At 51.5% G+C, this 16,063-nt stretch overlaps 3 protein-coding genes across 36 annotated transcripts in view; 1 reads left to right on the top strand and 2 right to left on the bottom strand.

Moving 5' to 3' along the window:
* Positions 1-4,104, bottom strand: part of KDM4A (lysine demethylase 4A) — a 22,999-nt gene extending 18,895 nt beyond the window's left edge. For both annotated transcript variants that reach the window (XR_014933039.1, XM_015870125.3), the window contains exons 1-6: positions 3,959-4,104; positions 3,528-3,675; positions 3,197-3,372; positions 2,448-2,562; positions 1,403-1,596; positions 129-178 (exon numbers count right to left, since the gene is read on the bottom strand). Coding sequence is in view for 1 of the 2 variants with exons in the window: in XM_015870125.3 (XP_015725611.2) it covers positions 129-178; positions 1,403-1,596; positions 2,448-2,562; positions 3,197-3,372; positions 3,528-3,665 (673 nt within the window). In the remaining variant the exon portion in view is untranslated. The remainder of the gene's footprint in view (positions 1-128; positions 179-1,402; positions 1,597-2,447; positions 2,563-3,196; positions 3,373-3,527; positions 3,676-3,958) is intronic.
* Positions 3,664-16,063, top strand: LOC116653772 (uncharacterized). Its single transcript, XM_085510804.1, has 4 exons — positions 3,664-3,700; positions 3,754-4,430; positions 4,929-4,987; positions 15,859-16,063. Exons 1-3 carry the CDS (start codon positions 3,664-3,666, stop codon positions 4,980-4,982), a joined length of 768 nt encoding a protein of 255 aa, XP_085366930.1. The 3' UTR covers positions 4,983-4,987; positions 15,859-16,063.
* PTPRF (protein tyrosine phosphatase receptor type F) overlaps positions 6,017-16,063 on the bottom strand; it is a 332,623-nt gene continuing 322,576 nt past the window's right edge. For all 33 annotated transcript variants that reach the window (XM_085512298.1, XM_085512304.1, XM_085512291.1 and 30 more), the window contains 9 exons: positions 15,238-15,357; positions 14,742-14,896; positions 13,225-13,510; positions 11,577-11,755; positions 9,253-9,379; positions 8,943-9,068; positions 8,301-8,455; positions 7,842-7,977; positions 6,017-7,734 (listed from right to left, as the gene is read on the bottom strand). In XM_085512298.1, coding sequence (XP_085368424.1) covers positions 7,666-7,734; positions 7,842-7,977; positions 8,301-8,455; positions 8,943-9,068; positions 9,253-9,379; positions 11,577-11,755; positions 13,225-13,510; positions 14,742-14,896; positions 15,238-15,357 — 1,353 coding nt within the window. In that variant the 3' untranslated portion in view covers positions 6,017-7,665. The remainder of the gene's footprint in view (positions 7,735-7,841; positions 7,978-8,300; positions 8,456-8,942; positions 9,069-9,252; positions 9,380-11,576; positions 11,756-13,224; positions 13,511-14,741; positions 14,897-15,237; positions 15,358-16,063) is intronic.

Here is a 16,063-nt window from a genome sequence, read left to right as displayed (position 1 = left end):
AATGATCAGTTCACTCATGCCAGCTTGTGCACTCACAAATGTTACAGGCACATCATACTCCGAAACCTGTAGGGACTCTACATCCCACAATCTGAATAAGACGGGACATAAAAGAATGGCACAGTTACCTTTGGCAAGTCTTTCCAGTCGCTTGCCATGCTCTGGAGGGATCGAGTACCTGCATTCAGAAGAACAAGTTTGTTAAGTTCAGTTGACATGACAGAATCTCCATGCTGTCTCTTCCAAAGTTTGATAATAAGGTAACCAAGGAAACATTAAATCCAATTCATTTAGATAGCAAATCTGTGCAGCAAGGCACGAAGTAAAAACACTTAGTGACCTGATTTAACAGGAATATAACCACTAGTAAACCCAGTATAAGGAGGAATCCAAAGTAAAACAGCAAACAGAATAATATCTTCCAGCTGCTCAGACCAAGACTGGACTAATTCAGGCACAATGCCACATCCTCCACCTGCATAACTTGGATCATGTTTGGTAGTACTACGTCTCTGTACACACCTTTTTATGTGTGCCACGAAACTCCTAGCTGGTTTGGCTACAGTAACTAAAACCACTCAGATTTCTTTTGATCTGGGACAGAGTGCTATAACCTGCTGACTAAATCAGATCAAGGCATCAGCAATGTTCACTTTTTCCACTTACTACTGTAAAAGAAGCAACAGCCAAAAGGCTTCATTTGACTCAACTACTCTGTTTTCTATTCCCATGCCATTGCCACCGCATGGGGTTGCTCGCTGCTCACATGGTGTTAGCTATTATTTCTGACTACAGTTGCATTAAAAGGCAGCCAAACAGACTAGTTTCCAACAAAACTGCCATGGAAACAATTGTTGAAATTGTTTGAGAAATTCACTTGTGAACAGAAGGGAATGATTCACTCTTCAAATAAAGCTCATACTAGAGAAGAATTAAGGAATCCTCACTAAAAGCCATCACGAAGGCTCTGACATGGGACAATCACACAGCAAAACCCACTACCCTGCTTCTACCTCTATGATAAGTAACTAGATTTCAAAGTTGGTTAAAAACAGCAGGCGTATTACTTGTACCTGGCCACTGTAGAGCTCAGGAAATCATAAGTAAGATTTCCAGGTTCCAGCCCTATTACACTAGAGAGCGTCCAGCTTACGTTACAGTTCTGAAGAGCTCTTTGCATCAGAACAGAATTAGGCTTCTGAGAAGGTAACTAAACAAATTTTGCTGAGGCCATGTACTGGTTTCAGTTTCCTCACTGGTTTCTAATGCTTTTGTCACCAGATCTTACTGCACTGTGAGATAGCAGAGATAGTAATTCTCAACTCCCATAGAAAAAAACATCAGAAAATACAGGTGTTAAAGTGGTAAAGTTCCATCTAGAAGCTATTGCAGAAAACCTTACCATGACTTAGGCTCCCCAAAATGCAGGTAATTAATACTGTAGAGATCCATGTCCTCAGTGTGCCAAGCAAATGAAGTTTTCCACATGCCAAAATAGAGGTAAGGAGTATTCACTCCTTCAATGGTTATGCCGCTCTCGTTCTCCACAACATCCAGGATCGTGTTCAATCTGCCAATATTCCACGCATCCACGTGCTGCAAAACACAAGTCTTGTGTTAAACAATATGAAGAACCAAACCACACAACTAAAACAAGTCACAGAAAGTTATACGTTATGCTTGTGATCAAGAGGCACATAACGACAAGTCATTTCCTGGCATAGATCGAATTATCTAGTTCACCTACACCAAGTTTCCCCACAGTGTGACCTTACATACCGACTCTCTACCAGACAGAGTAAGAAGTAACCAGTCAATACAGAAAGGATTAGCAGAAGAAACAGTCTCTATGTTACAGACTTCACACAGTGCAGAACAATAGTGCAAGATGACAGCAGAGCAAAACCTCTGGAAGAACACTGTTCATTGCAAACATCTTTTAAAAAGTTGTAATTCAGGAGGCTAGCAACCAGACTGTGTAACCTTTTCAAATGCTAAGCATGTTAACGCACACAATGACTGTCATATAAAAATAAAAGTACTAGAGAATACCAAAGCAGTGCATGTTAACATGCTTAACATGCATCAGGATAAGACACCATAAAAGCATGAGAGTGGATCTTCCATTTTAGAAGTAAGCTGTATTACACCGAATCATAGAACGGCCTGGGTTGAAAAGGGCCATAATGATCATCTAGATTCAACCCCCCTTCCCAAAGGCAGGGTCACCAAACACCAGACCAGGCTGCCCAGAGCCAGTGAAGTGTGAACAGTGCTCACAGTGGTGCCCCACAACATCACCTCAAGAAGCTTTCATTCACTACCTGGTTTACATGGAAAGTGTTGCTGCCACTGGCTCTTTCTGACAAATGCAGTGCTGGCCTTTATAGAAGGCAGTACAACACACATAAGGATAAGCGCTACTTGAAAACCAAAACAGTGCTTACCTTGTCATAAAGTGTGCCATTAACATCAGCACCATAGATGGGGGCATTGAATGTAAGGTTTTTCCAGTACTTCCTTTCAAGGTCTTCAAAGTCTGTGTAGCGGGGTGTGCAGTACCTTAAAAACATCAAGCAAAGGCTCAGCGTTGCTACTCGAGGAGTTTAAAACAAGATTCTCCACCAAAGGAAAAAAAAAACAACAAATAAGATACAACAGAAATAGCAAACACAGCAGCGAGAGCCCTCCATCCCCTGAACAGCAGCCACTGCTCTGATCCCGAGGGACTCGGGAACAAAGGAAGAGAAGGAAAGTGCTTCTCCCTGACTCGTAGCGTACTTTCAGTTTTGATTAGCTTACTTCCCTCAGCTCACAACAATTTCCCTTTCTACTGCTGCTGCTGCTACTCAGCGAAGGGAGGATGTGTTTGAAAGCAGAAGACAAAAACAAACACAAAGTTTTAAGCAACTGGAAAAGAACCCCCATATTTCCAAACTCACTGCTAATTAACAAGCTGAGTTCAACAGCACGGTTGCTTGTTATGTCCTCTGCTGCTCTGCATACAGTAAGCAATGAGCACGGTGTCTCTGGGATGAAGGGAGGGATCAAATGAAATGCTAAACACATACAGGCCATGCAGACAATGACACACGCTGCCCCAAGCAGTGGCTCACAGTGTCCCCGTGCCGCCCCAGGGGCTCAGTGGCACCGCTGGGGATACACACAGAGCCCCCTCAGCCCGACCCACACCTACTTGTCGCTGTTGGCGATCCGGCGAAACTCTCGCACCGTCATGGCCTTCTTCTGGATGTTGTACTGCGTGAACAGCCCGGACTGCCCCGTTACCACCTGCTGGATGGGCGCTGGGATCACCAGCTCGTCGATGTCATCGTAGCATTTCCGAGGCTTCCACTCCTTGGGGGGCACGATCTGGGGGGGAGACACAGGGACGAGGTCACGGCACGGCAAGGCAAGAAATGGCAAGGTAAGGTAAGGTAAGGCAAGGGAAGGGAAGGCCCGACCCTCCCCCCAGCACACAAAGCGCGGTCCCCGCACCCCTCAGGGCCCGTTTCTCCCCGTCGCACCTTGGCCAGCCCGGCTCGGTGCGCTCCCTGCGCCTCCACGTATGCGATGTATCGGCTGAAGTCCCGGAACTGCTCCATGGTGGGCCGGAAGGTCATGATGCGGGCGCTGGGGTTGAGGCTGTCCAGCTCCGAGGCCATGATGGTGCCGCTGCACATAGAAGGGGTTGGGGGGGGTTGGTGGGTTGGGGGCGTGGTCACGGCGCGCACTCGCACACACCCCGCGAAGCCCCGCCCCGCCTCCTCCCGCCGACCAATCGCCACCGGGTCCGCACCGGTTCCGCCTCCCCATTGGCTGAGCGCACCCGCCCGTCACAGGCTCCTTCCTCCTCGCGGCGCAGAGCTGCGTCTCCTCACGCCCCTCCCCCCCAAACCCGGCCGGCCCGGGCCGGTCCCGACGCTGAGAGCTGCGAGTCCCCGCCCGGCGCGCTCACGTCAGCTCCGCGTCCCGTTTCTTCTCCTCTTCCTCCCTCCCCCCTGCTCTCCGCCGTGTCCCGCCGCACTCCTCTCCCGCTGACTCCCTCAGGCCGCCGCCGACGCCACCGCGGCCGTTCGTTCCGTTCCGCACCGCCCGAGCCCCGCCCTGCTTATAGGCCGCGCCCACAACCCACCGCCCTGCCGCCCCGCCTCCGGAACCGCAGCCAATCGCTGCGAGCTCTCCCTTTCGCAGCCAATAAGAATTCAGTCGGGGCGGGACAGCGAATCAGGAGGCCGGGAGAGGGGCGGTTGCTAGGTAGATGGTGGGCGGCAGCGGGGCGGACGGGAGGTTGTCGCTATGGCGGCCGCGGCCTAGTGGAGGCATCGGGCCGGGCCTGGTCCCCGTACCCGTCCCCGTACCCGTACCCGAGTGGGCTGAGCTGTCCTCGGAGATCCCAGTTGTGGGCCTGCTGCGTGTTCCTCCGCACGGTATTCCATTCAGTGTCTCGCTTAAAGGCACAATCAACTTAATTGTTGGGGCCTCAACGAGGCTCGCATAGTTCTCTTGTTATGGGTACCAATGGAATGAATAGGGATTAGTAAGAGCATCAGAATACCTATTAACTCACCTTTGCTGGCTGCTGTTTGTCTGCTCTCCCACCTGTTAACCTCGCTTTCTGCAAATCTTGCCCTTTGCAAAGCTGCTTATCTGAGCAGGCATTAGGGCTACCTGCTAAAAGCAAGGGGTGGGATTTGCACTAGGAGAAAGACCCAAACACAACAGCATTAACTGGCCTGAGGGTGGGCAACAGTGTCTGTCAGGGGTATGAAATTACAGTCATTTATTTTTTTCCCCTTTGTGAGATACGCTGAGTTAAATGGAAGTGCTAAAAGAGTGAGTGCTTTCAAAGTGCTGTGTTTGTTCCCAGTTCAGTCCATGCTGAGATGATGACTCTTTGCTGCTTCTCTTTCTCCCCATGCCATCAGTATTGCCTGCCAAAAAGACACCTCGCATGGCAAGCAGAGAAGTGGAGCCCGTAGTGCAGGTGAATTGGGAGTGTTCTGTGCCACCGTGTTTTCCCTGGGTTGGTTGTCAAGGGTTTGCACTGAGAGGGAGAGAAGCCCCTAAATGTTCTTGTGGGATATGAGTGCACTTATAGAGGTTTCCTTGCAGCTGTTGTTTCCAGTGATGGCAGTAGCAGCATTAGAAACCATCCATGGACCGATGGTTCGTGTTGTGCATGTGGCATTGCCCAGTCAGTGCTCAGTGAGCAGTACAATAGTGTGGTGAAAGCATCATCAGCTGTAGTTCAGAGGCACAGCCAAAGCATTCTTGCTGCAGCACAGGTGGGTGCTTGCTACTTGCTTTCCAGCTGGCTGGCTTCCTAAAATGCTGCTTCCTAAAAAGCACAGTGTGTTTCTTCCCAAATGCACCCACAGGTGAGCAGGTATGCCCTCAGCCACGTAGCACTGCCATCCCAGGCTTTGGCAGCGATGTAAAGCAAAGCTCCCCAACACCAGCGGTGCTGACACGTGCCTGTGCACACACGCCTGTGCACGTGCTTTGCATCACAAGGACAAGGGTTTGTTTTTGCCCTCAGATCCATGTCCTCGAGTGGAGCTGCCACCCAGCAGAGGGAGGGGAAGGCTTCACCAGCCTCAGGTCAGCCCTGGGGAAAGCGTTGGGTTTGCATCAGGTGGGCGAGGGGGAAATGTTGGCTGACAGTCATATGTAGAGCAGACACAGTCACACAAAACTTGCCTAAAGTGGTTTCACACCTGAGCTTACTCCAGTGCTGCTCTGCAGGCAGGGGCCACGCAGTGGTTTTACTGCTTAGCAGTACTTTGCATATGCAGCTGTGCTCAGTACTGCAGAATGGCATTACTGCAGCGTTGTCACAGAAGGTCCCCAAGCTCTCTGCTGGCACAAGGGCCCAGTGGGAAGTGCAGGGCACCTATGGCTGCAACGTGGCTGTGGAAAGGGCTTCTCTGGCACCAGGCTGGGGAGTGTGCCCATGCATCACAGAGTCTTATCGCTTCTGTTTATTGGTGAAGAAACAGACAGCAAAGCCAGCTTGTATGAAACCCGATTATTCAAATTTATTAACATCAAGAATTATGCAATGATGCTGTAGAATTTTTTTTTTTCTTTTTTTATTAACAAATAGAAAACAGACTGTATACAACAGTGACCCCTACAGCACTATGCATCCACAAGGTAAAAATGAATGTGTCCTCCAACATTACCAACCCTGGATTGCTGATTTCAACGTAGTTTGGATTCTTAACATTCGGAATACATGTGATAATACAATTAGATACCCTTCCACCACCTTTATTCATAACTCAATGCACTCGAAAGAGGGCTGCTCACTCTGTCTTTAGTGCAAGCGTGATATAATAAGGAGTATTAATATATAGTACCATTAAATTAAGTCCAGTAGTCTTGCCACATTGGTTCATTAGAACGTCCTGAAGTAGCGGAAAATACAATATTCTAATGACTTTTAACATTTGCAGGATAGCAGAAAATATAGAAACACCCAACCTCTGAAGCCATGTGTGCTCCCCCTCCCCTTTCCTTGCGATACCCTGCCTCCAAAGAGAGCCTGCTTGGCTCCGCTCTGGGAACGGCCGGGTTTGTGCTCCTTGTAAAATGCTCCAATGCACTTCATTGGTGTGAGGTGACAGGATGGCGCTTGCACGCACAGAACCGCGGGACTAACAGGAAGGGCTGTGTCTCGCTTCTATAGCCCATCCCTGGGGAAGGGTGGGGGCCTCCTCACTTCTCCTGCCCCCCTTCCCAGCGAGACACAAAAAGAGGCTCCCAGGCCAGGAGCCCAGGATTTCGGGTCTCTCACAAACAAGGTGATGACAACTCACGTCATATCGGGATCTGCCAATACACGCGGTCACTGGATTGGTTTAACACGCATTGTAATAGGACCGAACAGTTTCCAGCTGACAAATGGGACCGCCTCTCCAGGGACCCTATATGCCCTCCCAAACCTACTCGGGAAATAATGGGGGAAGGGAAAGGCTAAAAAAATAACTGGTAGCTTAGGTCCAGTTCCATGAAATTTCATATTCTACAGAGAATTAAAAAGCAGCCTAAGGGGAATGGAGCCGGGCAGGAACCACAAGCCAGCTGCTGCAAATTACCAAGGAAGCTGCACTAAAATGGGCAGAACCAGCAGTGACTGGGCTGAAATAAACATAGGGCAGTAAAAAAATGTTAAAGCAAAAGGATATTCAAAGAAAGAAAGAAAGAAAGAAACAAACCCAACTCCCCGAAGTTTGGCGGGTCCAGTTCTGCCTCAGCAAAACATTAAGACTTGCAAAAAAAATAATAAAAAAATAAAAAGAGAGGAGATTATAAAAACCACTAGTAACTATTTTACATGTTTTTTTTTTAAAAAAAGAAAAAGATCCCATTCCACCCACCTAAAGCCTCGCTGTGAAATGCAGTCGCGTGAGAGAAGGGCGAGAGATGCATATGAGCAGAAATGCAGCCAGAGACTGGAAATGCTTTTGGAGTTGGATTCCCTCGTTTGGCGCTGGGGTGAAGTTCCTAAATGCCGTGGTCAGAACTGGTTGGCATGGAGGTCTGCTGCCTGGGCAGCACCTCGGTCTGTACAGAAGGACTGAGGAATGGGCGGCTCTGGCTCACAGGGACCCGTCTCCACTCCTAGACATCCCCACCGCGACTGGAGGAAAGCACTAGTTACGTTGCATAGTGGTCAAAGCTGCCGAGATACTCCAGTGCCGCTCTGTAGCACAGCTGGTACTGGTCCTGCAAGGCAACGGGGGGAGAAGCGTGAGAAGTGGGGATGCAGGAATGTCATCCCGAGATGCCGGCACCCACGGATCTCCCACCGCTCTGGGCAGCAGGGCACTCACCTCTGTCTGCACCATGGCCGGCCGCTGCGTCCGCAAAGTCTTCACCGTCTGGAACATGTCCACCACCCCCTCGTAGCGCATCCTCTCCAGCACGATGCTCAGTGTGATGAACACGCCCGTGCGCCCGACCCCAGCGCTGTGCAGAGCAGGAGGTGCAGTCAGAGACCCGCCAGCCTCAGTGAGAGCTGCCCCCCCCCCCAGCCCTGTTCCTTGGAGCAATGCCATATGCCCAGCCATGTGGGGCCAAGAGAGGCTAAGGGGACACTGCCAGCCAGAAGTGCCCTCCCAGCCCCATGGGGACCACAGATTCTGTCTTTGTGGATCAAGCACCATGCCCTGCCCAAGGATTCTTCTAAGGAACTTTACATCAGAAGGAGCAGGGTGCTGCCTTCATCTCATCTGGCAGAAATGCTGTCAGTGACATACCAGGATATCATCTCCTCATTTGTTCCCACTCACCTGCAGTGCACCGTGATGGGCCCGTCCTGCCCAAACTGTTCCTTGGTCTTGTGCACCTGCCCAATGAAGTCGATGAAGCCCTCTCCTGTCTTTGGCACTCCCTGCTCAGGCCAGTCTGTGAACTGGAACTGGCGGATGGTCCGTGACTGGCCGTCCTGTGGGGACAGGGTTGTTACATGGAAACTGTAGGTGAGGGGACAATGAGAGGTGCTTGCTTTGCTCCCTTTTTCTGGTGACCTGCTCCCTGACCCCTGGCCCTGGCTAGGTGAGTGCACAGACCACAGTGAGCCCAGACACACCTCGCACCCCTCCCCAGGTTTTCAGGACCTCGTGGTTCAACATTCTGCCCCTATTTTGCATCCAGCTCTAGGGGATCCCATGTTAAACCCTGGCCTATATGTGCAGCACAGGCAAGGCAGGGTCTGGTGCTGATAGAGATCGGTGAGTTGCTCACAGGAGCCAACACAGCTGGCAAGGAAGGAACTTGCGGTGAGAGCAGCGGCAGGTGTGGGCAGTGGCACCTCGTGCTGCAGTGTTTGGCAGCTTCTTGCTTTCTGGTCCCTCCTGGAGCTGATGCATGCTCCCCTCACTGCCCAGGGCTGGCAGAAGCATAGGAGATAGGAAGCCAGAAGGGACACTCACCCTGGCATCTGTGACTTTGAACTCCCGGAGGATGTACTGAGGCATGTTGTACTCTGCCATGGGGTCCACCACGAAGTACTGGTAACGGGCAGAGCGCTCTGCAGGCCAGTACTGATGGCACTTCTCCTGCGGGTGAGGAGCACAGTGAGATGTTAGCACTGACACACTGCTGCCCCTCCCTCCTGCTCCCCGGGCTGTGGGAGCACAGGGCCATGGGACACCCCAGGAGGGTGGCCTGGAGCAGCTGGTGCTGGGGACAGACTGAAGTGACACCCACACAGCCCCTTTCTCCCCCACGCAGGATTCATACCCGGCCCATCTCACGCAGCTTTGTCAGCATCACCACGATGGTGGAGTTGTGCTCCCAGAGCATTCGCCAGAAATCCTCTGTGGTCTCGGCCAGTGGTCCCTGCGTGGCGATGTAGGCCTTCTGCTGCCTGCAACAAACAGACGGTGCTCAGAGCAGCCCTGGGAGAGCTGGAGGCAGGACCCTGTGCTGCAGGGCTGACAACACAGCTGCAGGAGATCAGATGGGTCTCCAGGGCTGACCATAGGTACCATGGGAAGGATAAACCTGCCCAGCCTGTGCCTGCTGGGTGCAATAGGTACCTCCAGGTACAGGATCCAGAAGAGCTGCTGGTCCCTCCCAAGTGATTGACTGCAACACCCAACTCCCTTCCCATTGCACGAGAAGGGACAGAGGAAATGAATCAGGTCACCTTGATCGCACACACCAGCTAGTAATTAGGGCAGTGTGGAAACCAATACCATTTTGCAACCTTTTTAGAGGCTTCCAAAGTTGTCTGCTGTTCCAAGAGAGCATCCTGCAAAGTGCCCTGTGTGATAGCAGTTTAGTGTGTCCTGTGTTACCTGCCCCATCGCCAGTGAAAGCTGACCACACTTTGTCCTGCTCTCCCAAACCCTCCTGGTGCACTTCTGCAGCTATTAGGATCACACACACTGCAGCTTTAGCCACACAGCTTTGTGCTGATGGAACAAAGAAGCACTGACTGCTTTCCAAGTAGTCTTAAGGATCAAGCAACATCCCTACCACAATGAGATTTGGGCACTTCCTGGTAGTGCCAGCCCCAAACAGCTGCTTTCCCTGTGAGCCTCCTGACCATCTCTCTACCACAGCCATACATGAGCTGCCAGCTGTGCCCAGTGCCAGCAAATGACACAGCCACTGTAGCCCCCAAGGATGTCATATCATTGCCTCGGAGTGGGGAGAACAGTGAGTGGTGCACAGCCAGGGCAGCTTAAAGGCTCTGGTGACCCTGAGAAGGGCCAACTCTGACATGCTGGCTCTTTGGTTTGTGAGTGCCCAGCCTGGCATGCTGTGCTGCCCATGTGGCTGCTCAGAGGCAGGTCCCTGGGCTAGTTGCACCACTGTAGGGTGCCGGAGCCTGTGGGATGAGGGGCAGCATCTGCCCACCACATGCCTCAGCTCCCTGCCAGCGCTCTAAGTTAATGAGCAACAGGATAGCTGTAATGTGCATGGTGAAGACAGGGGCTGCCTCGGGGTGGATTTATATGGCATCATAAAAAGCAGGGAGTAGGAGTGCATGTTGAAACAAAAGAGCTAATAAAGATGTAGCATCAGGGATATCTGCAGTACCTTGGGCCAACCGATCTCTTTAGTTAACACTAATGAAGATCGCTCTGTTCAAATGAAAGGACAGGAAGAGCTAACAATGTTCTTTAGGGATGGAGTAGGTAGCACATGAAATGGCGACACCTGTTGTGCTGGCATCCCTCTGCATGGCACTGCCGAGTGGCAAAGTCAGCATTGCTCTTGATCAGCTGTGGCATAGCAGCTGCCAGGCACCTGACATCTGTCCCCTTGGCACTGCCTGTTGCTCCTGGGAGATCACCAGCCCACCAGCAGCGTTTGGGCAAAGCCACATCCATCACTGCGTTACCCACTGCTGTGCTGGATGAGCCTGCTGCAGTGCTGCAGAGATAGCAGGAGGGAGTCCTGTAAGTGTGTCGTTGGGATCTGGCCTGGATTACCATCTGAGGACTTGCTGGGAAGGAGTCATGGCCACTTGGCTGTCTCTGTGCATTCAGCTGGCACTTTACATCTGAGAAAGCGATGCCAGCTGTGTCATTGCCCTGCTAGATCTTAGTTTGTGCTTTCTAAAAGGGATCCTGAGGAGCAGAATCCAGTGATAAGCTCCCCAGTGTCCAGCATCAGCCCTGCCTGAGGATCCAGACTCCCCAGAGTAAAGACATGGCTGAATGAGCCCTGGGCTCCTGCATGGATTAGCCACACAGTTCAAGCACACGTTGTTTGCTGTAGCTAGCAAAGGGCTGCAGATTTGCATTACGTGCTGCAGAAATAAAATACATGCCAAGAGATGTCTACCAGAAGGTCCTATAACTACTGCAGCTGCCTGCAGAAGCTCATGCCTGAGCCATGTGGACATCTGTCTCTAGCAATACAAACAAGCCTGGCAACTCTCTCTCACTAGCAGTCTTCACACACTGTAACTATATGCATGAAGCTTCTGTGAGGACAGACAGAAATAAAATGCAGCAAAATGGTCCCCCAGCTTGCTTCCAGGTAGCCAGGATCAATCCTTGGCAAAGAGGAGAAGGCAGATCAGCCCAGGCGTCCTATATGGCTCTTACCTGTACCCATCGATGAAGCTGGCATTGATGTAGTCAGAGCCCTCGACACCCCGGATGGGCTGCAGGCAGACTCTCGTCAGCTCGTAGGGCATGATGTTCACGAGGCGGTTCTTGAATTTGTTGCATGGGAGGTTGGCACTGATGAAACGTGAGGTATGTGCTTTAGAGTTGGCCAGCAGCTGAAAGAGGAGGAGAGAAGTCAGACGCTGCTGGGTACAGAGCAGACTGGGCTAAAACTGAGACCCTGGCAGCAGGGCAGACAGAGGCCCCAGGCATGTACCCATGGTCCCTCCTCTCACTGAGGCCATCCCTTGGCAAGCAGATCCTTCCAGCAGTAGTGGTTCCCTTCCAGTGAGCACCGAGGGGAAACCACAGGTGAATACCTGAAGCTGCACACAGTGGAGCTGAGACTCACCCCAGCTCTCTGACCCACAAAGGACCACGATACAAAGCCATGCACCTTGCTGAACCAGGGACACGCACTTGGTGCAATCGGGGAAGGAAGGAAGGAAGCCTTTCTGTCTTCCAGCAGCATCCCATTATTTACTTCTCACCCCAGAAGAACCCAAGAAAAATGTGAGAACTGTGATATATTCAGGCAAAGAAGATCTATTCTGGGTTACTGCGAGACAATTTATGGTTCTCTTTGAGCCCTGTAAATTGGAGTCATGGTAAACGTGTTATTTAGATATGCTGGCAGAGACATTCAATCAGAAGCCTTTTTTTTCCCCCTTCCTCTTTTCAAGACTCCCCCAGCATCCCCAGAGCCACCCTTCTCTTTGTGTGTGGAAGCAGCTGCCCTTGGCTCACTGCAAGAGGAAAAGGTCCTCTTTGGGATGTGATGCAGACCCCAGAACAGAGCTGATCAGCTTTTCCTAATTTACACAGGAAGTCAATGTTTTGCCTCTCCTGCTCCTTTGTCATTTGGTAATGACAAACAGGGTGAAGCTGTATTGCTGCAGTTCATTTCAAAGCCTGTATGGTCTGCTACCTCCCTGCATGAACCATATTCTCCTGCATGAGTTCACTGGACTAATGCACGTCACCTGAGAACACGGGCGCTTACCAAGGCTCATTTCCTTCTCCAAGGCTGCAATAAATATTTGCAGCAGGCAGTTTCAAATACAGATAGCAAAACGTGGGCACGGCTTCTTAAAAAGAGTCCGCCTTAAAACTCTGCTTCACCAATTCTAAACACTGAGGCTTGGCGTCTAGGTGGTTAAAAAATAACAGAGCTCAGCACTGAAGAAATGAGGCTATAAACGTCTCACATATTTAAATTGGAGCCGTTTCCAGACAAGTTGTTCACAGTAACATCAATTATCACTAACACGATCTGCATCTGATTTCAGATGCAGCTCCTGCCGCACAGTGAACCCAGAGCAGAACACACTGCTGAGAACTGTGCATCCATCTGCCTTTTATATTCTCCCCAGAAGCTGCCAATCCAGGGGGGACCATGGCCGACACAAGCTTTACAATTCAAATATACTTTAAATCACTGTGTACCTGGTTTAGAAACACACAAAAGAATAAGTGCCTGCAATGAGCCACGTCTCTGCTCTCCCAGCCCCTGTACGAGTGTTTTGGTGAGGCTGTGTGCACAGGGACATGGTCCTGGGGAAGGGACAACGGGGCTGTCACTGACCTTGAATTCCAGCTCCATCGCAGTGACGCTCTCTCCTGGAGGCACCTGGGTCAGTTTCTGGATGTGAGCGAAGAGGTTGCGTGCAGGCACCTCGGTATTGCCGCACGTGGCTGCTTCCAGCAGGGCCTCGTGGATGAAGATGTACTGGTCCTCTGTCTGCACCATGTAGTTGCGCTGCGAGCGCATGCACGTCACGTGCCCGTAGATGTCCACCGTCTTTTCATGCTTCATCCTCTCCAGCATGGCATCAATGACAATGAAGCAACCAGTTCGGCCCACGCCAGCACTGCGGGAACAAAGCATGAGATGATGCTGAGTCCTACGGATGCTGGGCAAGCTCTGCTCTCACTTAGCACAGCTCCTGGCTCTACAACGCAGGCTAATGAGCTGAGCTCCATTAAGAGGTGACAGGAGGAGTGAATGCGGCATGGGAAGGTGTGAGAAGCTGCTCAGCCCTTCTGTTATGCCCCTTGGCCAGAAGGAGCAGAAAGGACACTGCTGGTGGGATGATGGAAGGAGAGATGTGCTTAACAGCCAGGAGAGCAACAACATATGTGTGTGTGGAGTTGGAAAACCTGAAATCCAAGCTGGGCTCCAGCACCAGGGAAGCCCATAAACACCAAGCCTGCTTGTTTCCTAACCCGGGTGACTGTTTCCTAACCCATAAAACAAGGGCAGTCAGACCTGGAAGGGGAGGCAGAACTGCGAGTTTATGCATTTCTATGCTGAGCTCTTTGCTCAAAAACTGGGCACCTCTCTGCACCTGTTGTAAGGGGAGCAGCAACCCCCAAACTGCTCACCCAGAGAACACCCCAAAAACAAGACATGCTGTTGTGATGCGTAAACGTGGGCAGAGGTATGGAGCCAGACATTTCCTCATTTATGGTGCAAGTCAGATCCTTAACAGGGCTTTAATACAGCTTGTTTGTGTGTTAATTATACCCCACTCCCATCTGAAACAGAGCATGAAAGGAGAGCATTAAGCACTGCTGATAAGGCGTACACCGGAACAGCAATGATGGAGTGGTTTGTTCAGTAATAGTCCCCACTTGGCTGGTAGAGATAAATCTTGCTTGGATGGGATGCCGAGCCTTAGCAGACTAATATTTTCCCTTAAGGAGCTCCCTTTCTACCCTGCTAGAGAGCTTGACTGTAAATACTGTGTGTGAATGTTGGCACAGGTCACTGCATGCACGTCTGTCAGCGATGTGCTTCTGAACGGTACCACCTACTTATGCTGGGCTCAGAACATTTCATTTTTAAACTGTGCTTGCATTTTTGCAGGAAAGGTGTGTTTTGAGACCATACAGCAGCACTGTTTAGCCTGAAGTAGCAGAAGCAATACAAACTTCACCACTGCACGGCTGCTTCTAATTGCTGAGCTGTTCCCCTCCCAGGCACACAGCGCAGCTCACACTGCTGAGAAACCTTCCTACAGGAGCAGGAGATACCACTGTTAGGTGGACAGATCCAGCGGGCAGATGCCCTGGAGTAGCTTTGTGAATGCACTGTCCTACCTGCAATGGACAACCATGGGCCCAGCATCTGGTGGGTTACAGGCCTTGACCCGCCGCAGGAAAGCAAGGATTGGGGTGGGGTACTCTGGGACCCCATGATCAGGCCATGCCATGAACTGGAACTGTCGCAGCTCTCGCTTCTCACTGGAGCCGTTCTGTTGAGGACAAAGAGAAGTGTTGTGTGAGGACAGTCTCATCCTAGCAGGGGAACACACTGATGTGCCTGCACAGCCACAGCCACAGCTCAGTAGGAAGCAGGCACAGAGGGGCTGCAGCACTGGAACAAAACTAGCTGGGCAAGGGCCGGGAACCAGATACCTCCCTGGAGAGTGAATGGGTCCCCAGAGCTTCAAACAGGCTTTGTACTGCTGTGACACACTGCTGCTGGTGCTGCCCCCAGGGGTTTCCCAAACACCAATGAGGTTTGGGCACCTCCCTCTGCCTGTGGCTGTGTTTGGGGTTGTGCTGCACCCCACAGCCCCTGCCAGTGCCATACCTTGTACAGGGCAAAGGTTCGGACTGTGTAGGTCGCCAGCTCAACAGTGTCCAGCAGTGTGACCTGGATCATCCCATAGGTTTCCGTACCGCGGCTTGGCCAGTACTGGTCACACTTCACCTGTGAGGAGGAGAGGAGAAAAGGTCAGTGTCTGGACATTGGGTAAGGAACAGGGAGGGACGAAGGTAGAAGAGAGGTACTGTCTGGCTGGTCCCAAAGACTCAAAATTTCCTCCTGGAGTCCCCGGCAGCGAGGCAGCACACCCTTGGCTCCTTTTCACCAGATTCATGCGCAAAGAGGGGACTTTCCTCTGGTGGGAAGCAGTGCAGGGGACTGGCAATGAAGGCACTGTGCAGCACTGACTTGTGCCTATTGTCATTTCTCCTTTTGCCTCCCCTTTGGGAAGACAGGAGCCTCTGAGGCTGTGCAGGCAGCATCCCCTGCCTGGGGAGATGGCAGCTGCAGCAGCAGGAAGAGCTGCTGCTCCCAGCTCCTACTGCACGCCTGCTTGGCACAGAGCCCTAACACATCCCCAGGGATGTGCCCTCCTGCTCCTTCATCTCCCCGTGACTCTCTCCCTGTTCACCTGCTGATGCCCTCCTCCCCCTCTGCTTTTCACAGCTCAGCATTTGCAAAGTACTCCTCCAGCTCTGCAGTCTCCATCCCTGAGCTCCCTAATGTAATTTGGTGCCCTGAGCTCCCACCCACAGAGCGCAGCACCCACCTGCAAGCACCACACTGAGGATGGCTGCCTGCCCTAAAAGAGAGGAGTGAATGGAAGATCATCTGTGCTTGTCAAGGAGCAGTAAACTTCATTATTAGCTGA

Source organism: Coturnix japonica, chromosome 11 (assembly GCF_054131305.1).
Source record: "Coturnix japonica strain WE chromosome 11, WE-NBRP24, whole genome shotgun sequence".
NCBI lineage: Eukaryota > Metazoa > Chordata > Aves > Galliformes > Phasianidae > Coturnix > Coturnix japonica.
The sequence above is the reverse complement of the archived record's forward strand: the minus strand, read 5'-3'. Positions and strand labels throughout refer to the sequence as shown.